This window comes from Hyperolius riggenbachi, chromosome 1 (genome assembly GCF_040937935.1).
Source record: "Hyperolius riggenbachi isolate aHypRig1 chromosome 1, aHypRig1.pri, whole genome shotgun sequence".
In the NCBI taxonomy this organism is placed as follows: Eukaryota; Metazoa; Chordata; class Amphibia; order Anura; family Hyperoliidae; genus Hyperolius; species Hyperolius riggenbachi.
In genome coordinates, this window is record NC_090646.1 from 349,466,464 (window position 1) to 349,479,364 (window position 12,901).

Consider the following 12,901-nt stretch of genomic DNA (forward strand, 5'->3'; position numbering starts at 1 on the left):
AGAAAAGCCACCCTGTCACGGAACAGCCGTGAGAAACGCAGGTGAATCTGGAAGATTCGCCGTCGATTTTATGATCGCTTCCTGGTTAGACGTGTGCAACGATCAGAAAATGACATTCCTTCATTTAAAAGATTTTTTTTTCCCTTGTACCAACTGGCAGGAAGCCTGGTGCCTGTGACTTGTTAATTAGCCAGAGGTGTAAAACTCAAAGTTTGTCCAAGCTGATCTCACACTCAGATGTTAATTAACAAACCAAAAGTCTTTTCAGAGCCAAGGGAGCTAGTCCCAGCATGAAGGCAGACTTGCCGGAACCATTCAGACAGATTAAGAAGTACATGGAGTTATGATTTTTAGCACGTTTTAGGAATACCATTCATAGGAGAGATGTGAAAGTTATCTCATTCTGCTGGTCCGGATCTTGTGAATATTTTTATATTAAATTGGGGCCACTGACATAACCAGAACCCGAGGTATTCCACTATTTCGTAACCGGGCATGCAAACACGCCCAAGTTTGGTATCATATGAACTGGAATATTCTGAGGAATATGAATCTTTGATGGTCATGTGTGTGCAGAAAGCATAAGCCGAGATATGACAAATGTCATATTTGGTGGGCATGGGAAACCCACCCAGGAGATTAACCGCCCCTGTCCAGCCCCTGGGCTGGACCTGAGACTCCACCCAAAGATGTACATTATTCAAAAGTGTCTGCGAGGGACTCCTCCCTCAGTCCTTCTACGTACCATCACCTGATCAAGCCAGCCAGAGGACCGTGGCTGGCGTGGCGGCCATTTTCCTGAACTGAAACAAAGGACATTACCCATGTGCTCAGATCTTCCCAGAAGGACATATTTCCATGAACTCTAAGTATTTTCTCCATTTTTATTTTCTATACTGTGTTATCATTTGTCTCTATAATTGTTGATTTTAACAATTTTCTGTATATATTAATTAATGTTGCATATTTAATAAAAACCGCTAAACGTCCTTTATTTATTCAGCTACCCTGCTATTCAGCCGCACAAACTGAACCTGGTCTCTGAAGAGTCACTACTATTGTCGCTAGCTAGACAAAATAGAGTGTGTTTAACCGTTTTTATTTGCAGGTCTAGACTCAGCCAGTCAGTGGGCTCCTCTGTCCCATGGTAACAGAGGTGGTGGCAGTTATACCCTGAAATAGTGTGTAATTTGTAATTACCGTAACTCACAGGCTCCCTTCTAGTCGATCTGCTGCCAAAATTCCAGCGGTTTCTGCGCACCGATTGCGACCACAGCTTGCATGGTCTGTGTGCTGAAACCGATTGGAAGACCTTTTGCGGTCTGGCCACTAGGGGCCCTGTGACACACCCTCCTTCTCCTCTTTCTCCTTCAGGTGCAGCATCTTCAGCCGCTTTCTCCCTCGCACCTTCACAGCCACCCTCCTCCACTCTGCCTCTGACCTTGAGCAGTTCCTGCTCCTCTGCCCACAGCAGCCAGGTGTCTGTGAAGGAAATCTTTGAGCGGAAGAAGCCAATTCCTGCCAGTCAACTCTTGCCCGGCATCTGACAGCTGGCTTGGCGGAACTGTTAGCTCGCCAGCTGTTACCATACCAGCTGGTGGACTCTGAGGCCTTCCGTAAATTTGTGGCCATTGGGACACCGCAGTGGAAGATACCAGGCCGCAATTATTTCACTAAAAAGGCGATACCCAAACTGTACTGTGAAGTTGAGAGGCAAGTGGTGTCATCTCTGGCACACAGCGTTGGTTCAAGGGTCCACCTGACCACGGATTCCTGGTCTGCCAAGCACGGTCAGGGCAGGTACATTACTTACACAGCCCATTGGGTCAACCTGGTGACCGCTGACAAGCAGGGAGTACGCGGCTGTGCAGCGGAGCAACTTGTGACACCTCAACAGCTTGCAGGCAGGCCTCCTGCCACCTCCTCTCCTCCTGCTACATCCTCCTCGCTGTCGTCATCCTCCTCCTCCTTGGCTGAGTGGCAGTTCAACTCTACTGGTGCTGTGATCTCCTTTCCAGCTACACAGCCCATCTCCCCAGGGCCTATGCTGCATGCCAGGCAGGACGGTGTCACGCCATCTTAGACATGTCTTGCCTCAAAGCGGAGAGTCACACTGGAACAGCTCTCCTGGCTGTTCTTAACAAACAGGTGGATCAGTGGCTGATCCCGCACCAGCTGGAGATCGGCAACGTGGTGTGTGACAACGGCAGCAATCTCATTTCCGCTTTGAATTTGGGAAAGCTAACACATGTACCCTGCATGGCACATGTGCTGAATCTAGTCATTCAAAGATTTGTGTCAAAGTACCCAGGCTTAGAGGACATCCTGAAGCAGGCCAGGAAGGTGTATGGGCATTTCAGGAGGTCTTACATGGCAATGGCACACTTTGCCGGTATTCAGCAGAGAAAGCTGGTGAGACGCCTGATTTGTGATAGCCTGACTCGCTGGAATTTGACCCTCCTTATGTTCTCTCGCCTGCTAGAACAGGAGAAAGCCGTCACCCAGTACCTCTACAACTACAGTACAAAGACACAATCTGGGGAGATGGGGATGTTCTGGCCCAACAACTGGACACTGATGCGAAATGCATGCAGGCTCATGCGGCCGTTTGAGGAGATGACCAACCTGGTGAGTCGCAGTGAAGGCACCATCAGCGACTTGATCCCGTACGCTTACTTCCTGAGCGTGCCATGCGTAGAGTGGTGGATCAAGCTGTGGAGGAACGTGAACAGGAACAGTTACAGGAGGAAGCGTTGTGGGATAAATTCTCATCAGAACCAGATGTTTCCTCAACCCTTGCGGCAGCACAGAGGGGGGGGGGGGGGGAGGGTGGAGGAGGAGGAAGAGTCGTGTGGGAAAGATGAGTCAGACTTGGATGATGAGGAAGGTGTTTCTTTGGAGGAGGAGAAGGCGACGGCAGAAGAAAAACCGCATCAGGCGTTGCAGGGGGCTTGTGCTGCTAAACGTTCCCGTGGTATTGTTTGTGGCTGGGGGGAGGAGAAGGACTTACCTGACATCACTGAGGAAGAGCAAGAGGAGATGGATAGTACGTCTGCATCCAACTTTGTGCAGATGGCGTCTTTCATGCTGTCCAGCCTGTTGAGGGACCCCCGTATAAAAAAAACTCAAGAGGAATGAGCTGTACTGGGTGGCCATGCTACTAGACCCTCGGTATAGGCACAAAGTGGCAGAGATGTTTCCAAATCACCAGAAAGCAGAAAGGATGCAGCACTTGCAGAACAAGCTGGCAACTATGCTTCACAATGCGTTTAAGGGTGATGTCACAGCACAATGCAATAAAGGTACCACTGCCAGTAATCCTTCTCCCTTGTCCACGCAAGCAAGGACAGGACGCTCCAGCGATCTCATGGTGATGTCGGACATGCGGACATTCTTTAGTCCAACGTCTCGCCTTAGCCCTTCCGGATCCACCCTCCACCAACGCCTGGACCGGCAGGTAGCCGACTACCTGGCCTTGAGTGTGGATGTAGACACTGTGAGCAGCGATGAACCCTTAGACTACAGGGTGCGCCAGCTTGACCTGTGGCCAGAGCTGTCCCAATTTGCCATCCAACTTCTGTCTTGCCCTGCCTCAAGCGTCCTGTCAGAAAGGACCTTCAGCGCAGCTGGAGGCATTGTAACTGAGAAGAGAAGTCGCCTAAGTCACAAAAGTGTTCAGTACCTCACCTTTATCAAAATGAATGAGGCATGGATCCCGGAGGGCTACTGCCCGCCCAAAGACTAAGTCAGTCCCCACACACAGCATCTCTGCCTGCACGCCGTGTGACTGCCTGCCAGAAGACTATGTCGCTCCCCACACAGCACCTCTGCCCACAGGCCGCTTGACTGCCTTCTCCGCCACCACCAACAGGGTCCAGGACTCCAGGTGGATTCCTGAATTTTTAAGGCCGCCGCTAGCAACGGCCGCTATACTTATTTTTCTGGTGCGTGTACATACCTGCCTAATTTTTCTGGCTGCACTGCAGCTGCAACAACAAAACAAAAGGCATGTACATGTGCCAATTCCCCTTCGTGATCATTACCTTGCCGCGGTGAAGGGGCTTGCGTATCACAATGAAGCAATGACCGACAGCTATATGAGTGTCTCTGGGGGGGGGGGGGGGCACACCCAAGATAATAAGGTTGTTGCTTCATTGTGGACAGACCAAATTTGATCAGCTGGACAGTCACTGTTGTTCTATCATTGAGCTACCACAGCCCGGCGACCATATGGGTTTGAAAACCGCCACGACCTGCACTCTCGCCATGGTGCGCACCAGTCCAGCACCGCCGTCATTACACAAACAGCTGTTTGTGGTGCGTTACACAGTGAGTTTGGTCAGTGTGAAGCAGTACTCTAATTACACTCCCTGATTGAAGTATACACATGCAAGATGTTTTACAGCACTTTAAACCTGCAATTTAGCATTCAATGTGATTTCTGCCCTTAAAACTCTGCTTTGCGTCAAATCAAGATTTTTCCCCGGTACTTTTGGAGTCATATCCACTCATCCATGCAAAAACTCAGATGTTAGACTCCTTGAAACATCTTTTCCATCACTTTTGTGGCCAGCATAAGTGTTTCTAGTTTTCAAAGTTTGCCTCTCCGTTGAAGTCTATTGCGGTTTGCGAAAGTTCGCGCGAACCAAACTTTTGCGGACGTTCGCGTTCGCGGTTTGCGAACCCAAAATCGGAGGTTTGGGCCATCTCTAGCGGAGAGAGAAGAGGAAGCGATGGGCACAGTGGTGGGGAAGGGGGGTCATCTCCCCCCTTTCCCTCACCTTGGGGCTCCCTACCTCTCTCGCTCCCCCTCCAGAATTAAGTGGTGCGGCAGGCAACGGCGCGAGTGAGCGATGTATCTGTGCGCTGCTGCTCTGGTCTAGGCCAGACCAGAGTAGTGGCGCACAGAGAGAGAGAGAGAGAGAGAGAGAGAGAGAGAGAGCTCACTCGCGCCGGGAGAATAGAGTAAGTGTCCCGCTGCTGCCTGCCGCACAACTGAATTCTGGAGGGGGGAGCAAGAGAGAGGGGGAGCCGTCAACCCTTCCCCACCGCTGTGCCCATCTTCTCTCTCCGCTGCCACCCCAGGGCGGGTGGGCCACTTCCGGGTTCGGGTGGCCAGGGCGGGGCAGCAGCTTGCCAGGGGAGGGCGGATGCCCTATTTTACCCTACGTAGGGACCCCCGTCGCTTTGCTACCTATATTGGGGAAACCTATGCCAGGCGTCCGTCACAATGGTAACAGCGCCCCCTGTGATGACATAAGGTTACGTCATCACAGGGGGCGCTGTTACCAACTTTACGGAGGCCTGGGAGAGGAAAAAGAAAGAGGCTGCGGTGGATCCCCGAAGGTGAGTTGTTAAGCTCTATGCCCGCTCTCCTCCTCCGCTGCGTTCCCCCTGCCGATTGGCTACTGTGAAAAAAGGTGCATGTTTTCACACATACAGATACACATGGGGCTTGATTCACAAAGCCGTGATAAATGCTATCACGGATGTGATAAGCTTAGGATCCGGGTTAGCGTGCATCCAGGTTTGCGCGCATTAACTTTCCCGTTCATGCGCTAACATATGGGTTAGTGTGTGAACAGGGAAAGTTAATGCTCGCAAACCTTTACTATGATGCACACAAACCTGTTCGCGCGCTAACCCACACGCTAAGCTTATAACGGCCGTGATAGCATTTATCACGGCTTTGTGAATCAAGCCCATGGTGTACAGAAAACACACACAGAAAACAGAGATGAGCGTGCTCTTAGCCCCAGCTTTTTTTACAATCACTCTGTCCACCTCAGATGAAGTAGAACTGGCTCTGCAGACTCCTCCAACATCTCTACAGTACTCAACACTTGGAAAGGGGGTGAAGAGCCTGGGGGCAGGGCGTTGTACACAAGACCCTACTGCACACTGAATAGGGACTGTCTACAAATCGTTGTCTACAAAACCTTGTATGATTCCTTATGAGTATCTGAGCAGATGCAGTCATTAGAACAATTGTGCAAAGAGCAGAAAGCTTTTTCTCTCCGCACCCTAAAGTTAGCCTTACATCTAGGGTTGATGGACAGATTCGACCAAGAGACAAATCCCTCTCTGATCGAATCTGATTAGAGAGAGATTTGTGGGCTGCCCATACTCTGCAGGCCAATTCCCAATCAATTTCAGCATGAAATCTCTTGGCAATCGGCCGAGCCTGCCACATTTGCTGCCTTGTCGCTGTTGTATAAATGTATATGTATGTGTATTCAGGGCCGGCGCTACCATAGAGGCAAAGGAGGCAATTGCCCCAGGGCCCAAAAGCCTGTAGGGGCCCCCAAGGCATTTCCCTCCCATCTTAGCTGTTGCTCCCTGGGGCCTCTGGAGAGTATTTGGCAGAGTGGCGTCTCATCTGTGCTGGGGGCAGGTGAGAAGCTACACTGCCAAAGACTCTGCAGGGGCCCCAGGGAGCACAGTTAAGTTTGGTGGTGATTGGGAGGGAGGGTCAGAAGCCACTTCAGAGGCCCAGGGGGGGGGGGGGGGGGGAATTGTTGCAAAAAAGGGCCCTAATGCTGCTTTTTGGTCTATTAGGGGGGAGGGCAATATATATTCTGCCCCAGGGCCCCACTTTTACTAGAACCGGCCCTATGTGCATTTATACATTATCTGTCCTGTGTCCGTCTTCGGTGCCTATCCATCCACAAATCTGCCGATCTTCCCTGTACAAGCTGGGTGGCGTGGCGCACTGGTGTGTGTGATATCACATGCGCGCTGGCGTGCTATGCACCAGCAGCATGTATGGGAAGTGTAACGTCCAGCTGATTCGGAAGATGGAGCACTGCGACACAGGACAGGTAATGTATAAATGCACATTTATTTTCATTTATACATCAGGAGAACAGCGCCAGGATTTTAGACGACCAATATCGCTCCCCGTTACCACCACACACCCGACCAACCACGATGGCCTGACACATCTTGCAGCATGTCCAACCAATTAATGTGACCAATTTCAGCCTGAAATTGGTCGCATTGTCTATTGGGCATGCACTTGGCAGCAGCAATTTTCATCCAAACCAATTATTTCGTTTCTAGGGCCGTGCGGGGCGTGGCGCCGCCCTGAGCACTGTTGGGAGTGGGAGCGCTGTAATGGAGGGGGGGGGGGAGCCAGAGCTGCGGGGAGGGCAGCCCGACCTCTCCCTCCCTTGCTCTCCTCTCCCGGGCCACCCTCCGTGCTCCCCCCTCAGATTCAGAGTGAGCTGGAAGAGCTGTATACAACTCACCTCCCTGCGTTCCAATTGCCGCCGGTCTCTCTGCATACACGCTGATACACACACTGCTTCCGGCTAAACAGGAAGCAGCGTATCAACCCGTGGCTCTGGCTCCCCCCTCCATTATGGGGGGCAGCTACCTATCTAACCTATACTGGGGGGCACCTACCTAATCTAACCTATACTGGGGGGGGGGGGGGGGGGGCAGGTACCTAATCTAACCTATACTGGGGGGCAGCTACCTATCTAACCTATACTGGGGGCAGCTACCTAATCTAACCTATACTGGGGGCAGCTACCTATCTAACCTATACTGGGGGGCACCTACCTAAATAACCTATACTGGGGGGCAGCTACCTATGTAACCTATACTGGGGGGGGGGCAGCTACCTAATCTAACCTATACTGGGGGCACCTCTCTAATCTAGCCTATACTGGGGGGCACCTACCTAATCTAACCTATACTGAGGGGCAGCTACCTATCTAACCTATACTGGGGGGCACCTACCTAATCTAACCTATACTGGGGGGACAGCTACCTATCTAACCTATACTGGGGGGCACCTACCTAATTAACCTATACTGGGGGCAGCTACCTATCTAACCTAGAGGTAAAAAGAAAAACAGGAGCGCACCACTGGTGCAATAAATCTTTTACTTCAATAGTCACGCAATAAAAAGTTACACTTACGGTGTATCGCTGTACAAGTGCGCCTGTCAGGCCTGCCGGCAATCGTCTCCTGTCACCCGCGCTTGGCCAGAGCGGCGGGGAGCGTTGTTGTTAGTATGGGAGTTGGGAGCGGTGGGCGGAGCCAGGCCGCGGGGATGCCGTCTGACGTCACGACACGTTTCGGCGGTAACCACGCCTTTGTCAGGTCACCTATCTAACCTATACTGGGGGGCAGCTACCTATTCTAACCTATACTGGGGGGCACCTATCTAATCTAGCCTATACTGGTGTGCAGCTACCTAATCTAACCCATACTGGGGGGCACCTACCTATCTAACCTATACTGAGGGGCACCTACCTATCTAACCTATACTGGGGGCAGCTATCTATCTAACCTATACTGGGGGGCAGCTACCTATCTAACCTATACTGGGGGCACTTATCTAACCTGTATTGGGGGCACCTACCTACCTAGCTAGCCTATACAGGTGGCAACTATACTGGCTACCTATATTGGAGGCACCTACCTAACTAACCTATACTGGGGGAACCTACCTATCTAACCTATGCTGGGGGCAACTATACTGGCTACCTATACTGGAGGCACCTACCTGGCTAACCTTTACCGGGGGCAACTATACTGGCTCACCTATGCCTGGCTACCTATACTGGGGGGACCTATAGCTGGCTACTGATACTGGGGTACCTATTCTTGGCTACCTATACTGGGGGGACCTATACTAAGTGCAACTAGACCTGGCTAACCTATACTGCGGGCACCCATACTTTGCTCCGGGGGGGGCGCAATTTTTACACCCACGCCCTGGGTGCATTTAAGCCTAGAAACTGCACTGAATAATCGGATGGTCGATCGGCTGCTAAGTCGCCTGAAGCCCCTTAAGTGCTCATTTCCACTTTCAATGCAAGTGGTCGTGCGCCAGCACGGCTCTGCGTTGCATGACGTGATTACCCCACAGGCGCTAGTTTTTACTCATTTATAATGAATAGGATTTGCTGCGCAATCGCGCCAAAATGCGTGCAACCATGCGCTGCGATTCACCACTGAATTGCATCGCATGTTTGGAAACATCAGTCAGTGCAGTCTATGCACTCTCTGATGTCCCTGTGACCACGTTTCCAAAAGAGCGGCTAAAATCGTGCATATAGAAACAAGCATTTAGTCGTCAGTTTCTCACGACTGGAAAATTAAACTATTTTTTTAACTGGTCTGCCAGAAAATTTACAGATCCTTTTTAGACAGCTCTACACTGGAAGCAACCGTTTGTAGTGTCTTTGATTTGAAACGCCTGTGGTTGCTACAAGCTAAAGTGCCACTATCTCTAAGCACCGATAAAGTGTTTTTTAGGTAATCGTGACCTAATTAATAATTTATAAGCTAGGTATACTAATCATACGAATCCAATCTATAGATATGTTTTCGATCACGATTTTTTTTTTATCCTTTTTTTCTGAGGGAGGGGAAAAACTGCTCTCCTATTGTTGCCCTCCCACTCAAAGATACACACCCCTTTCCTTTCGGAACATTGTCATGCTTGAATGCGGCCAGCAGGGTGCGCCAGCGTGCAGCGCTGAGCGGTCCTGATGCTGCCGGGTCTCAGTTTCCAGCTAAGAGCTCTGCCTGTGTGACTGATCCAGCCTACCGAGGGGCTGGAGATGGCCAGACTGACGGAGAGAGAGGCGAGGCGGCAGCAGCAGCAGCATCCCCCTCAGCAGCAGCCCCGAGCCTGCCCCATGAGCGGTCCCGAGCCTCCTGCTCAGCTGTCAGACAGCATGAAGGACCTGGACGCCATCAAATTGTTCGTGGGGCAGATCCCTCGCAACCTGGAAGAGAAAGACCTGAAACCTCTCTTCGAGCAGTTCGGCAAGATCTATGAGCTCACCGTGCTCAAGGACCGATACACGGGCATGCACAAAGGTGAGTGCTACTACCAATATTATTACACAGTGGTCGTGGTTCAGCTCTCCTCTCCAACATGCACAGCCGGTGTTTTATAGAAATCAGTAGCTGCTTGTCATCTCTTTTCCTTGTAGCTGAGTTTTCATCCTCATTGTACACATGAGGATATGGGTGTACAGGGCTGAAAATACCCCTTTTGCTGTTTGTCATCATCACCTTTTTTATATCTTCTCTCTCCCACTCATTTCTGTGACACAGACAAGGCTGGGTGTCAGCCTTCCCTTTCTTTTATCACCTGTTCTTCTCAGCATCTAGAATTTCAGCCAGAGGTGTTTCAAGCCACAGACACTACAATCTGGTTGCTTCCAGTGCAGAGCTGTCTAAAAGGGCATTGTAAATTTTCTGGCCGTCCAGGGGAAAAAAAGTTTATTTTCCCTGTCCTGAGAAACTGACAATTAACGGTGCACAATTGCTTCTAATGACTGCATCTGCTCAGCCACTGATAAGGAATCATACAAAGTTTTGTAGACAAAGATTTGTAGACAGTCCCTATTCAGTGGTAGCAGGGTCTTGTGCACAACACCTTGCCTCCAGCCTCTCTACCCCCTTCCCAAGTGTTGTGTACTGTAGTGATGCTGGAGGAGTTTGCAAAGCCAGTTCTGCTTTATTTGAGGTGGACAGCTGGGGCTAGGAGCACACTCATCTCTCATTTTTTTGTGTGCATTATATTGTGTGCGTTTTCTGTGTCTCTGTATGTGTGAAATCATGCACGTTTTATCACAGAAGCTAATGTAATTGATAGAGAAAATGTGTGCAGTGCTTCACTGCTGTCAGTTTTTTTCTTCATGGGGGAAAGCACATTCAAGAGTGCACTAGCCAACTGAATAACATTCCCAGTTTTCCTGTGCAGAAAACACACAAATGGACAAGTGTGCTCCCAGTCTGAGGACAGGACAGCATAGTGAGATCAGGACCCAGGAGTATAGACATATGAGGGACATGTGCCCCAAAGAGTCTCTGCATAGTTACTTACTGTGAATGTAGCAGCAGGTCTATGTTCTTAAAGGAAACCTGTACGTACTTTAAAAAAAAAAGAGTTTCACTTACTTGGGGTTTCTGCCAGCCCCCTGCAGACGTCCTGTGGCTGCACACAGGCACAACAATCCTCCGGTCTCCCACCACGGCTCAGTTTTGTTATCGCAACTTGCAATTCGACAACCACTGTGCCTGTGCGGCCCTGGCTTCGTGCGTCCACGTTCGCGCTCCTTTTGCTGGTGCCTGTGCAGGATGCTCCTGGTAACAACAGCGTAAATTACGATGGGCGCGGTCAGGTCCACGCAGGCGCAGTGGCCGACGACAGGCTCAGTCGCCGAAAATGAAACTGAGCTGTGGCAGGGAACTGGAGAATCGTTTTGCCCCAGCGCGGGCACAGGACGTCTGCAGGAGGCCAGTAGAAGCACCAGGTAATTTAAACTTTTTTTTTTTTTTAAAGCACTTACAGGTTTCCGTTAAGGCTCTGTCACATGTGGTAGTCATCTTCTAACGCTCTTAAAGTAACGTGAGAATTGTGTATATTCTTTATATCATCATATACCTTCGGGCCCCTTCTTGTCTTTAGCCTTCCTGCTCTGCTGGCACTAATTTTTTCCACCCCTCTTTCTGCACACTCCCGCATGGCTATGTGTAGCAACCCCTGCCGGGAGCATATCGGGCATACGTGGTCATGCATGTGGACAATGCATACACCCTGCTCCAACTGGAAGCAAATGGCGCTGTGACCATGTAAGGGGGAAGGGGTTGGTGGAGGAGTCAGTCACAAGTCTCTAAATGTCTGATGATGTAAGGAAGAAACGGGTATCCTTTATTTTCTATTTGTTTTTGTTTTATCCCTCCCCCCGACAGCCAATGACATAGGCATTAGCCTATGAGAGCCGATTGCTCTGTGAGCCGAGTGACACAGCTGTCCCCAGTACAGCACTGCCGTAGATCGCATCACTGTACAATGTAAATAGTCGCCGTCTAAAAGTCTCCTAGCGGCAATCGCCGCTGATAGAATGCGCACATCGACATGTGTGATCCCCTGCAAAACCCCACCCCAGGACTTGACGCCTTTCGGTGTTAGGCGGTCCTGGGCTAACACCTTCCTGACGCCTATGGGCATTAAGCGGTCAGGAAGGGGTTAAATAATTCCTGTAGATATGATGACCCCTGGGCAACAGTTTTATGAATTAGCTCTTATAGATGTGTTTTTCAGCTGCAACCAAGAACAGCATCCTGTACCATTTCTAATGGCTACATTTATTCCCAAAGCCAAACTTTAATCACCCTTGCCTAGGGCCTAACTTCAACTCCTTCCTTACTGGCAGGGGCAATGCTAGGATCCTAAGAGATCCGGGGTACTTTTGGGCACTCTAGACAGAAAATGGGCGTGGCCACATACCATAATGTGCGGGTGGTCATTGGTGGAACTAAATTTATATAAACTTAACAGCAGACTAAGTAGGCCTGCTCAGCAAAATGTTGGATGAAGTCCCCCCTCTCCATTAATACAGAAAAAATCCCCTCCATTAATACAGAAAAAATCCCCACAAAAAGAGAAAAATGCAGCATATCACATAAATAGGCAGTATCACTTAAACGTAGCTGGGCAGAGTTACCTGGCTTCTGTGCTGGCTGATGTGGCCTTCTGCTGGGTGGGCTGGCCTGCTGTAAGGTTATCTGGCAGTTCCCCCATAGCATTCCCTGACCTTCTAGTGGACCCCTCCCATGCTCCCATGGGCCTCCAATTAAGGTACCACAGCTGACTTCTTAGGGGACATCCGGGGCACCCCAAAATAGATCAGGGGCACATGCCACTGATCTTTGGGGCTAGCAATGCCCCATGATTACTGGTATGTAACCTTATGTATAAGACTGCTATCCATCTTAAATTGTTCTGTGAGGACATGATGTCAGAACTTGTAGTGCAGTTGCCCAGGGCCTAGGGAGAGTCTAGGGGGACGGTGGATGCAAGCCCCCACCAAATCTAACTAAATAAGCCAGGTGACCAACAGTGGAGGGCAAAAAGTGTTATCT

At 50.3% G+C, this 12,901-nt stretch overlaps 1 protein-coding gene across 1 annotated transcript in view; it reads left to right on the forward strand.

Annotated features, from left to right (window-relative positions):
- Positions 1-9,582: 9,582 nt before the first annotated feature.
- The window catches only part of CELF5 (CUGBP Elav-like family member 5), a 203,937-nt gene continuing 200,618 nt past the window's right edge, over positions 9,583-12,901 (forward strand). Inside the window, exon 1 of the mRNA XM_068234091.1 lies at positions 9,583-9,844. Coding sequence (XP_068090192.1) covers positions 9,583-9,844 — 262 coding nt within the window. The remainder of the gene's footprint in view (positions 9,845-12,901) is intronic.